Source organism: Seriola aureovittata, chromosome 13, assembly GCF_021018895.1.
Source record: "Seriola aureovittata isolate HTS-2021-v1 ecotype China chromosome 13, ASM2101889v1, whole genome shotgun sequence".
NCBI classification, from domain to species: Eukaryota; Metazoa; Chordata; class Actinopteri; order Carangiformes; family Carangidae; genus Seriola; species Seriola aureovittata.
Genome location: NC_079376.1, coordinates 7,158,031 through 7,170,385, shown reverse-complemented (window position 1 = coordinate 7,170,385; position 12,355 = coordinate 7,158,031). Strand labels below are relative to the sequence as shown.

Here is a 12,355-nt window from a genome sequence, read left to right as displayed (position 1 = left end):
CACTAGTGAAAAGGTTAGTAATGCCAGATGGTGCCTGCCCAGTAAGATTACTGGTAGGAAGCAGCACGGGAGAAGTATCCAGTGGCAACAGCTCCAAGGTAGAAGTAGTAGTAAAGAGACCCAGGCCAACATAGTGTAGCATTGATGTCAGTGTAAGCAGGATGGAGAAGGTGTAGGCCGACAGAGATGAGAGTGTTCATACTGTATAGTAGCACATTAGCGGACCGGTGTTGCAACCAGTATTGGTACGTTCCCCAGCTGGGACAGCAGAGAGTCTGGAAAGTCACAGAGTTGAATTGTGTACATGAACATGCAATAGACTATGACATCTACAAAACAAGGTAAAATCCCGTGACTGAGAGATTCTCAGTCACCTCGGGATCATTGGTTGTGGTTAGCTTGGGAATCTCCTGAATGGGTTTTCTGCCAAAAGAACAAACAACAGTGTGCCACACTCACCAGAGACTTCCTGTTCTGGCCCATGTTTGTCATGACAACAGTGACGCCAGTCACAGTGATTCAGTACAGAGCTGCTTACGTCATGTAAGCCAGTCACAGCCCAAGCCATGCTGGTGTGAGAACCCTCAATCAGCTAAACTTGCATCAACTCATTTCCTGCACTTGAAGAGAAAACAAACCTCAGCTGTTTAAAAAAAAGCAGATAAAGCATGGTACGAAAAAAAAAATACAACAAATATTTTCATTACATGTACCAAAACAGCAGAATTGTCACAAAAGCAGCTGCCAGGTAAAAAGGTCATAACCCCAGACAGGACACTCAGCTGGTTCAAAGACAATAAAGTCTACTGTAGTAAGCACCAGTGCGGACAAACACACTTACACTATACAGTGTGTACACAAGGAGGGAATGATGACGCACATATGTGTGTGAGAGAGAGATGTGTGCGTCTGAGGGGCAAGAGGAGGGTGTGTGCAGGTAACCGTAAAGAATCTTCAAGGAGGATTAATATTCTTGAAACATCTTTATTTAAACTTCAGACAAAAGCAACAAATGACAGGGACGGGACAAAGAGAAAGAAAGAAAGAAAGAAAGGAAGAAAGAAAGAAAGAAATAAAGAAAGGAAGAAAGAAAGAAAGAAAGAAAGAAAAGTGATGGACAGACAAAAAGAAAACCATGCCAATACAATAATCATTTGATTTGCATCTCATCTCAGCCTACTCGAGTGTCCTCTGCACAGAGGAAGTACATCAAAATAAAAGTCTTTTCTCTACCTCTCATGGTAGAGATATAATTTCAAAGTAGAAGTCCCACATGGCTTCTTTCCTTGCCTGATGCTGCGTGTGTGAGCACCAGGACACTTTGCATAGAGCCAGAAAAAGTTATCAACCGGAGACGTCCCATCGCCTTTACAGTTCATTTTAAATACTGTCTGGGTGAGTGTGTGAGTGAGTGTGTGTGTGTGTGACCACAGAAGTGAAACATCAGTCTCAGAGGTTTCCACTTTCGGTACGACGTGTGTCTCATGGTTTTGTGATTGTCAGATGGTCGGAGCTTCAGATCAGTCCTCCAGAGGATTCCACCTCCTCCATTCAAATTGACTGTGCATCTAAACACACAAACATACACACATCTAACATAATTTACCCCCCTGTCCCGAGCCACACAGTGGCACAGCAATACAAACCATCAAAATACATCAAAAATCACAGCCGTTATATCTATAATGGCTTATTATTACTACTATTATAATAATAATATAGTTTAATACACAGTCAGGCACATTTACAATGGCTGTAGAGCAGAACGGGGAAACTCAAGGTCCTGAAGGCCTTACAGCATCCACTGGCTCTCTCTCTCTCTCCCTTTCAACAGCAACTATAGTGTGGTGTGTGTATAAGTGTGTCTGTGTACACATACAAACAGACCACAGGAACACCATCCCCATGGCAACGACTACGACATATAAACAGCCCTAAACTGAGAGCTACATATCACACGCTCCTAAAACACACTCCTCAATCAGTGATGTATAAGCAAACACATGCTCCTAGCTATTACAGTAAGGGCAGTGTACACACACATGCACCTGTCCCTATGAGTGCAGCACAGTAAATAATGGAGTTAAAGGATCAGTTCACACAAATTGACAGACAAAATCAAACTTTGTGTTATCGACCTGTGTAAATAGTTTGGGTTATATTTCCCCAGGTTTGAAGATATTCATGTCTGAGATTCCTGCCTCCACCTCAGTGCAATAGGAGTGAATGGAATTTCATCTGTGGTGCTCAAAGCATGAAAAAAAAGAGATTGCAGAAATAACAGCATCGTGTCTTGCCAGACACAATGTCCTGTTACTCTCCACGAACCTTAATATCAGGACTATTTCCTCAATAGAAAGTAGTTCCGATGGAAGCTGCTCACAGTGTGTCCTGTGGTTTGTTTTGAGTAGCAGGGACAACCGTTTCAGAGAGGTTGCTCTTAAATGTTAAGGTAATTCCCTACGTTGTGGCGGCCGCTACCAATTTCATTCACTTCCATTGTAACAGGATGGAGGCTGAACCCTCAGGGACAGATATATCACAACTTGGGAACCATAACAAAAACTCACCACTAGTGGTTCTTCATAATTTGGATGTACTGACCCTTTAAGAGGCATCCTTAATGGTGTGTTTGGTACGTGTGTTACAGGGAGAATGGACATTAGAAAGCTGCAGAAACAAATGGTATATAACAATGATTTTTGGCATAAATGACAAGAACAAATCAAAGTAATTACCAGGTCCTGTACACAATCAACAAGGACGTGAGAAGCAGACAGTGGGATGCGGTGGATAAATGCATGAGACTGACAGGAACAACTCACAGTTCTTATGTGCATATATCATTACAAATGTGACAGGTGGAAATGTGTGGGCAACTCTACCAGAGAGTTTGATATGTTTGTCAACGTGCATATCCCTCACTGTGACCTCGCTGGCTGGAGCATTACAGTCCTTGTAGTCAGAAACTTTTTTTTTTTTTTCCAGGGGGTTTAGAAATGATTGCAAAGGGAGTCCAGAGGTGGAGCGCTGATAATGCCGCTCTAAGAATAGAGCTGCTCAGGCTGTGCAGTGAGCTGAACTCCCTCTTGGAAAAAGTTGGCCGGCCATTAATGCACCGTGCGTGACAGCAGTGCCGTGCAGTAGCACAGAGTGGCCACAGAGAGGTGCTGTTACAACCACCCAACCTGTTGCATGATTCCTCCCTGAAGGGACTAGAGGTTTAAGAACTTCCTTTACAAGAAACACAGTGACGGGCTGCACAGGGCAGCGGGTTTCTGACGGCAGTGTCTATCTGTATGTGATATTGTGACTATTGTGACTGCGGGTTTTCAATGGTAATGCCTATCACTTTCATTATCTATTTCTGTGAGTCTACTTGTGTAACTGACAGTCTACCTGTCGCCTTTAGCACAGAGGCAACTGAAAATGCAGGTGATTGTCTTGTGGCAGGATTGTCAGTAGAGAATTCACAATGGCAAATACATTATTTTACAGTGAAGTTTTTGTTTTTTTTCTTGATTCCTTTTAGAGCTTATTGAGCACTTCTCCCTCCATCGCTGGCTTTGTTCTCTCCGATGGAGTGAAAAGCTGGAGGCAGTGACAAAGTTTTCTGTACGAATACAGATGCATTTTCTTTTCTTATTTTTTCTTTTTTTATACCAGACACAACAGTACTGGTTCACGGTCACACACACAAAAACCGATGAGTCCGTTCTGAGGAGACTCCAGTCATTGTAAGACAGACGCCAGAATCATTTTCTCCCTCTGTCTTTACATCCATGCATTTTTTTTTTTTGATAAATAACTCTCTATCACTTGGTTCCCATCTGTTTTCCAGGATGAAAGGCCCAGGAACTCCAGGGAAGGAGTTTTATGCCGACAGGTCTGATATGACCAGTTTTTCCATTTTATTCCCAATCTCTCCAGGGACTTGAAGCTCCTCGGATTCGTAGTCATCGTCAAATGACCTGGGGACAAACACACATAGTAGAACTGGTTGTTGCTGCATACACCTTATTCCTTTATTTTCTCATCTTCTCATCTCATTAAGATCAATTATATTTCAATACCGGGAAAAGCACATACGCACGTGTGTGTGTGTGTGTGTGTGTGTGTGTGTGTGTGTCTTACCCTTCATGTAGCTGTTCATTTGCAGTCTCTTCTGCCACCAGTATCTCATACTCCTCTGAGGCATATTTATCCCAGTCAGATGGCTCCGGACCTTCGCTATCAATGTCCTGCAGTATCACGAGCACAGCACAAACATGAGGCACTGACAAAAACATGCAAAAGCAAGACCATTTCTTTACAAAACACAATGAATAAGGAACAGATCTAGTAAAAGTCTAACATCTGGAAGTGAGGAGGAGGCTCTCATACTTCTGGGTACCAAAAACCAGTGTCCCATTGTTCTAATGCTAATGAAGGAATTTTGTGTTGAGTAAATAGTCATTGTTTCATCATCATCAAAACCAAATCGTTTTCCAGTTTCAAAACTGACACTGATTTTATTCATGAACACTGGCATCCATTATCGTAACGCTGAAAAGTGGCATCAACTCTTCGGCTTTAAAATGAACACACAGTGTGTATACAGTCAGTTAGTTGTAGTATTATTGTTATTATATCTCCAACATAGTCTGCAAGGAAACACTTAAATTTAAATATATAATAATATATATGTTGCATGTATGTAACAATTCCTCTTCGATTTGCCAGTATGGCTGATTATCTCACACACACACACACACACGCACGCACGCACGCACGCACGCACGCACGCACACACACACACACACACACACACACACACACAAGATGCAGATACACACCTTTTGCACAGCAAATGGGTCTCTCTGTTCATGGTCCAGGTATTTCTCCAGGTTGAAGAAGGTGTCAAAGAATATGTGGGCCATCCGGCAGCGCTTGAGATCACCCAGGGTTATCTTACCTGAAGAAAACAAGCACATACACAAACACATGCATGTGAAAAGTTCAGGTAGCTGGCTTAAAAAAAATTTAAAAAAGGAATATGGTAGGGAGCGAGAAACAACAGATAGCATGAAATAAAGGGGAGAAAAACCAAGGGGGAGAGAGTGGCGGCACCAACCTGTGCTCTCAGGTTTCACCAGGTCAAGCATCTGGCAGAGCAAATCCTGGAAGGGCAGAGGTTCGATGCCCATCCTCTCCATCCTCTCACACTGTTCCTCATAGAAAAACTCCAACTCAAACATGGACAGGACGCCATCGCCATCTACGTCCATGCACCGGAACCAGTACTCAATACTAAAGAGAGACAAATGACAAACACAGACACGATCTCTCATGAACTGAAGCGGATGTGCAGCTGAAAACGGTCGTACGGCTAGGATGTCAAATAAATGCAAATGCAAAAAAAAAAAAAAAGTATAAAAATGGTCAAATGGTCACACAGAACCAAGCGACTGTTACCTTGTGTGGTTTTTCTTGTCTTCCTCAGATATGAGGAACCAGACAAACTCAGCATAGCTCATCCTGCCTTCTCTCTGCACCGCATTACCCCTGGAAACAAGAGAGACAGAGCCAGTCACATGCAGCCCTGCCATTATGGTAGAAAATAATCAGCTCCTCTGCGTTTGTTTACGTGTGTGTTTCCACTTACCGAGTGACGGCCCCTGAAAACAATCTCTCAATGATTCTGTTTGAGGATGCTGTCAGAGGAGAGAATGAGCAAAATAAGCAAATGTGATTTCAGTTCAAAAGCACAGAAACAAATGGGTAGTGTTGCAAAGCATTTCGCATACAGCACGCTCTTTTGCGTAAGTAACTGAGTCCGGGAATCACATCTTGGCTGAGCGGTCATGTAATTCAGTTAACGGTTTAATTCATTTCACATCAGACGGCATTAAAAAGTGCTGAGTCGAGGACAAACGGCTGTTGTTTTTTGCACCAGCTCGTGGGGGCCCAACAAATGGAAAATAGGCAAATGAATGTGCCAATTCCAAAGCTTGTCTGCTTCTGATTCTGGGTCTTTACTGGAAATCCAACCCATAAAAGGTCATGTCATCCACCATTAATTTTACAGTTTTGATTTTGAGATAATACATTTTTTCCCCTTAAGGCCTGATTTCTTTTTTTGATAAAAGTTAGATTTTTGTAGGATAGACTCCCCACTCATCTGGAATGAATGTATTTCAGCTGGGGGAAATAAGTCTTCGGCTCAAGTTGTTCTTACCATGGTCGTTGTATCTCCCCAGGTCTTTGGGGTCAATGTAGAGGTCATGGTCAGTGTCCAGCTCCCAGAACTTGCAGTAGATGACGTAGAAGTGCTCGTACGAGAAGTAGTCAGTGATCTGGTTGATGTCGTCCTCCTCCTCCAGCAGGGCAAGGGTCTGCAGGAAGTTGCTTCTGCGCAGCTCCATCATGGTGATACGACCTGTCCATGAGCGATTCACCACGTAGTATATCCGTTGGATCACCTGGGATGACAAAGTAGAATCAGCACAATTACACAACAAAAGAGAGCATAACAATGATGTCACCCACTCTTGGACTAAACTTAGGGTTTTTAGCTGCTAAAAGTTATAGATGTACATGTAGTTATCATAGAATTGCATGAAAGATCATAATAGATAAAATCTTTAAATATTTAGAATTTAGGTCCCGAATTGGTGCGGCTATGTGCTGATGCACTTGGCAGAGTTCATTTGAAAGATGTCAGTGTTTTAGTTGGTTTGGTTCAGTTGGTTTTAGCTAATGGGAATCTAAAAAGGGAATCAGAAGGCAACGTCTGAAACTGAAGCCGTCAGACTGGCTGGACTCTGCTTTCAGTCTAATGAAAATAGCATAAATCTCACATGGAATCCAGTCAAGCCCTGTCATCCAGATTTATTAAATGTGTTCCTCGTCTTTCCAAGAGGGAGACCGACCAACAATGCATCCACAACTGATACGTTTGTCCTCATTCATAATCTAAGTGAGACCGGTCTTAAGCATACAATGGAAACAAGAGGTTCCGCAGTCCCTGTCCCTGAAACACAACACTTAGGCTTAGTAAAGAACGGATTAGCACCCATTTCCTGGTACATGGACCTCCCAGGGCTACTAATGTCTCATACAGTAGCGGGTCAGCTGGTCTAAACTGAAGGAAGTGTCTTAATATGGACATGTGAAGGGCCGAGGCCTCTGCTGCAGCGGGCTGCATGGGGCATCAGTGTTTCCGTGATGTCACTGCACTGTGACGCGCCAGAGCATGGCCTCCTCCGCATCTATGCACTTCTACGCAGCGAATCCTCAACTTGTGTAGCACGTGTTGCAGCTATACTGGTCCACACACACACACACACACACACACACACACACACACACACACACACACACACACACACACACACACACACACACACACACACACTGCTGCTAAAGTTAGTAGATGTGCACGGAAGAACTAAATTCTGACAGGTTACTGATATTAAATACTGATCTCATAGTGATGGTTTTGACTATTCACTGTATCAAAGTAAAACTACTTATTAATAATCCCTTACTGTATGTCATTATATTTCATTAGTAGCCTATTATTGTTGATGCATTAACATGTTTTGTCTCTGTAACCAGGTCTTATATTAACAGTTTTATTCTTGTTGGACGGTTTAATCTTCATCATCATATTTTAAAACCCGATCAATTGTATGATTTATAAAGCAACACCTTGCTAAAGCTCTAAATATAAGTAGTGGAGTAAAAGATACAATATAAAGTCTAGTGCACAGTAAATACTATATAGAAGTGGCATGAAATGGAGACATTTAAGAAAACTTAAAGTACATCAAGTACTTTACAGTACTTTAGTTACTTTCCACCACTAGTAGAGGAATGAAGTTTGATGCTGAGCTTGCAACATTTCCTCCAAACTGGTGAGTAAATGGCTGTTAATACTGATGCTGGCTATGTAGCGATAGCAAAACCTACAATTGCTCCTTTAAAGAAATTCTATCATTAATTGTTAACCTAATCCAAACTGATTTTGTATTAAAATACTATATATAATATTCTATAGTTTTTTTGTACTTTTTCAATATAATGTTTGATCTTTTTGTTGTAATATGAGGTATAATTAATACTTGTCTCTATTGTACCCGTGACCTTCACTGTAAGTGTGACTACTGGGACAACATTAATAATGTATAACACTGTCTGATGTTTAGTAGCTTGCCTTTTCTTTTTTTGCTTCACTCTTATGTAATACTGTTTGTTTTTTTTATTTATACTTGGATAATAGAGAAGCAGCTGTGGATCCATTACAGCCTACTTTGCAGAAAAGAAGCTGATCTTATATATATATAAAGGAAAATATATATGAAAAAGGACAGATGATTTTTTCACGCCATTTACCGTTGTGATATAGCGGGAATGGAATTCTGGTGCATCCTTCAGAAATGTGAGCCCAGGGTGTGTATCCACTATGTCCTAATCAGACAAGCACAAACAGGAAGACGAGAAAAAAAACAAAACAAACATAATTTAGACAAGTCTGAGGGAAATCTGCAGAGGACCACACAGAGCTTGTTGACTGTATCTGGATTGATCGATGTCGATAAGACATTTACCTGCAGAAGAGGAATGAAGTCCTCCTGCTCCAGGTAGTTGCAGCCAGGTTTAGCAAGCAGGTAAATGAACCTTGATGCATCGTCATGGCAACTGTGCAACAACCTGCAGGAGAGGAGAGGAGAGGAGAGTAGAGGATAGAGCTCATATCACAACCTGATGACAGATAACGCAATAATAAACCAGGAGTCAGATGTACATGATGTCTGTCTTACTTCCTCCAGGTTGCAATGAAGGAGTGAACAGAGACAAAGCCTGTCCTCTCGCCACCTGCTGCATAGAACATGGGGGCCTTCCAGTAAAGTGGACATCCGCATGCCTGCACAGAAACACAAGAAACAGCACCATTAACAGACCCTGAAGAACAATTGTGTACTGTATTCCACCACAGTGTTTGTTTCCTAGAATCGTTGTTTACACTGTTTAGAAAGGAACGGCGGCATGAAAACAGCGTTGCATCACCCAGGCCACTGTGTGTGTGTGGATTTCTGGAGCAAAGAAAACCTTTGTGTAAACATTTATGGAGGAAAGCAGGGGGGGCTACAGGATGAAACATGAAAAGATTGATGTTAATCTCACATGGTAATGTAAGTAGATGTTGATGCTGATTTTTTAAATTTTTTTAGCTTTAATTAAACTTAAAAGCAGGTTCATTATTAACATTATTGGTGTTTCTAGAATGCTAAACATTATAATGTCTGTTTTTAAACCTTTTGCTGACCTTTGCAATCTTGCCCATTTCATATATGTCGGCCTTCTCCTCTTCAAACTCGGTGAAGGCCGTCTCAATGGCAGTGATGGCCGTGTCGTGGTTGGCAGGCGGGCCTGGGGCAGGGAGCCCACGGGGATAGTAGAACCTGGGAATGTTGATGGCAGGGGGAGGCGGGGTGACTATCACCGGAGCTGGAGGAGGGCTGGGTGAACGTGGCGTGGGGGTGGTTGTGGCCAGGGTAGGAGCAGGGGCTGGTGGAGGTGTGCCGGGTTTCTTGTCTGGTTTGGACTGGACCTGGAAAGAGAGAAGGGACATCATGTGTGGGGATGTGTGTTTGTGTTTGTTTCTTTTAAACCATAACTAGTTACATTTTAAAATAAGAATGTATTGATTTGAATTTTCGTATAGTTTGTGAACCATATCTAATATGACTCCTGCAACATCTTACACTTTGTTCCAAATCAGAGCTCCACTCTTGAACTGCATTTTCAAATAACAACCAAAAGCACACTTGCAGCCATTTGCTACATTATTTTGACTTATTATTAATGTATTACTTACCTTATTTTCCTGACTTCATTTAGACTTTTATGGTGAGAAACTATAAGGTAATTTTCTCCAGAAGGAGACTGAGGATCATACACTGATGTAATACATGTCAATGAGTCATACACTTACGTACAAACATCTTGAGACTTGTGCAATCTGTCAGTAAGTCAGTCACTTAGTCAGTCAGTCAGTCAGTCAGTCAAAGCAGTCAGCACTTAAGACCGATTTAAAGTGTTGGCAAGAAAAGCCTCAGGTGGCTCTGTGCACTCAAGACTATGTTTATCTTAATGTAAACCGTCCTAATCCCGGCACCTTAACTAAACAGTAAAGAAGAATATACAACACACATAGGAGCAGTAATGCTGTCAAAATATTTACTGTGGCTTTATCAAGGCCTTTCGGATGTATTCTGTGCACACATCAATCACGAATAAAAATAAGTATTACACAAGTAAGCAAACTGGACAACAACTAAGAAAAAAAAGGCATTCTGTGAAATTAGTATAATTTTTCTTAGTTTGGGAAAAATAGTTGAAATGCTTATTCTGATGGCTTTCTGTACTGTGGACCGTCCTTGGGAAGAGCTCGGGATAGAATTCTTTTATCTAATTCAGAACGCATCAGTTTGTAGTACCAGCAACGACAAGGTGAGATGACACACCGAGTCATCTAGTAGCAACTGAGAGCTGCGCGTCAGAGCTGATGTTGATACAGACGTGAAAAGTAACAGATTTCACTCGCATTCTAATTAACACTTCTTAAATCAAAACTTGTCAGTGTGTTCAAGCAGACACTTCCCTGGTGCCTGCTGTGGTTGGTGTGTGTGTGTGTGTGTGTGTGTGTCTTGTTGACGGCCTCCATACTGTGTCTATTGAGCAGGACAGCTGTACCTCTCTCCCTCCCTCCCGCTCTCCTTCACAGCATTCATTCTATCACTCTATTCCTGCACCCCCTGCCCTATTAATACTCTGCTGGTATCTGCCTCAGAATAGTTTGTCGTCCCCGGCATGTCACTCTGTGCATATGAGAGCAACAAGTTGCATCTACTGTATATGTGTGTTTAATGTGTGAAGGTGTGTGTATGCTTATCTGTGAGTGTAAAGAGGAACACTAAGAGTGGTATACACATTAAGAGACAAGTATTTTTTACGGATAGTTTGAGTGTATTCCGTGGGAGTCTTAACTGTTTTATATTGAGTCCGAACTTGCACTCCGTCCTTGCTGCCTGTTGCACCGACTGACCTGTTGCTGCTGGAAGGACTTGAGTCTCTTCTTGAAGCGTGAGGGGAGGACAAAGTCACACCCCCTGGCTAGAAAGGCCAGCTCTCCCCTCAGGTCAGGGTCCCGGCGTAACGACGTCTCCTTGATCATCATGGTGGGGGCCGAGACTGGCAACCCCCCACCAGACACGGCCACCGGTGCGGCTATTGACACGGCGATTACAGATGGACCAGCTTGCCCAGCAGCCAAACAACCAGTGAGAGGAAATCAGCCGGGCTGAAGTAAAGAAGTCCACCTGACAGCTCAGATATCCACAAACCAAAAAAAAAAAAAAAAGGCCTAACACCTTAGGATACTAAAGGAATATCCAGCATGTGGGCGATTTCACTCAAAATGTCCATTGGTGATCACAAAATCTCTCTTCCAGATTCCCCTTGAATGCACAGGCTCCCAACACTGTTTCCTATACAGCCGTAATCCAGCAGCGTATCGTGCAAAGAGATGTTCCTTAAGACGCCCGTGCTACTGTGAAGGCCGGGAGGCAGAACCATGGTACTGCGCCAATTTATGGCAAATCACAGCCCCAAATGGTGGCTCCTACCTGAGGCAGAAACCCTCTGGTGTTCCCCTGTCAGCTCTGGATGTATGCATTTGGTGTAGTCTCACTGGTGCCTGCCGCTCCAAGCTGGGCTCTGACAAACTGCACGGAGAAACATGAGCCATGCCGGGGTCTGGCAACACACACACACGCGCAGCGAACCGGCTGTCCTGAGCATTAGGGTGGGGGGTGGGGGGGGTGGGGGGCATGAGGGGTGGAGGGTGGGGAGGGGGTTCAGCCATGTTGCATATCTGTGTGTAGTGTTTTGCAGGATCGGGGACCTGCTCAGTCCCTGCCTTTGACGAAAGTTAGACAGTGGGATGTTACAACTCAAGAGTGACTCTGATTGAAATCATTTTACAGCGGACAGGAAGCGCGGGTCGGTGCTTCACTGTGAGTGGATGAATAAGGACGAGTAAGCCGAAATATTATCATAGAGATAATTCGGGATGGAGCGATAAATCAGTGAGCAAAGCACCTGTTGTTATATCTGTTGACATGCAGTAATTCCACTGGACTCGCTCACTAACTGAAAGTAGCATTCCCTGTTGTTGGAAGATAAATATTTTTAAAATGCATGAGTGTATGGAAAGTAACTTGTGGTAATGGCTGCAACAGACAATTATTATATATATATCTATATATTTAAAATGCTCATCACAACCACGGACAGGGCTACAACAAAT

The 12,355-nt window shown here is 42.9% G+C and overlaps 1 protein-coding gene across 5 annotated transcripts in view; it reads right to left on the bottom strand.

Moving 5' to 3' along the window:
- Positions 1-968: 968 nt before the first annotated feature.
- Positions 969-12,355, bottom strand: part of ppp2r3a (protein phosphatase 2, regulatory subunit B'', alpha) — a 63,268-nt gene continuing 51,881 nt past the window's right edge. For 4 of the 5 annotated variants that reach the window (XM_056392921.1, XM_056392922.1, XM_056392923.1 and 1 more), the window contains exons 3-13: positions 9,311-9,595; positions 8,805-8,908; positions 8,592-8,694; positions 8,377-8,451; positions 6,218-6,461; positions 5,645-5,693; positions 5,455-5,544; positions 5,114-5,289; positions 4,836-4,954; positions 4,135-4,241; positions 969-3,971 (exon numbers count right to left, since the gene is read on the bottom strand). In XM_056392921.1, the coding sequence (XP_056248896.1) occupies positions 3,875-3,971; positions 4,135-4,241; positions 4,836-4,954; positions 5,114-5,289; positions 5,455-5,544; positions 5,645-5,693; positions 6,218-6,461; positions 8,377-8,451; positions 8,592-8,694; positions 8,805-8,908; positions 9,311-9,595 (1,449 nt within the window). In that variant the 3' untranslated portion in view covers positions 969-3,874. Of the gene's footprint in view, positions 3,972-4,134; positions 4,242-4,835; positions 4,955-5,113; positions 5,290-5,454; positions 5,545-5,644; positions 5,694-6,217; positions 6,462-8,376; positions 8,452-8,591; positions 8,695-8,804; positions 8,909-9,310; positions 9,596-11,092; positions 11,774-12,355 lie in introns of those variants that run through there. The other variant, XM_056392925.1, reaches the window with a different exon arrangement.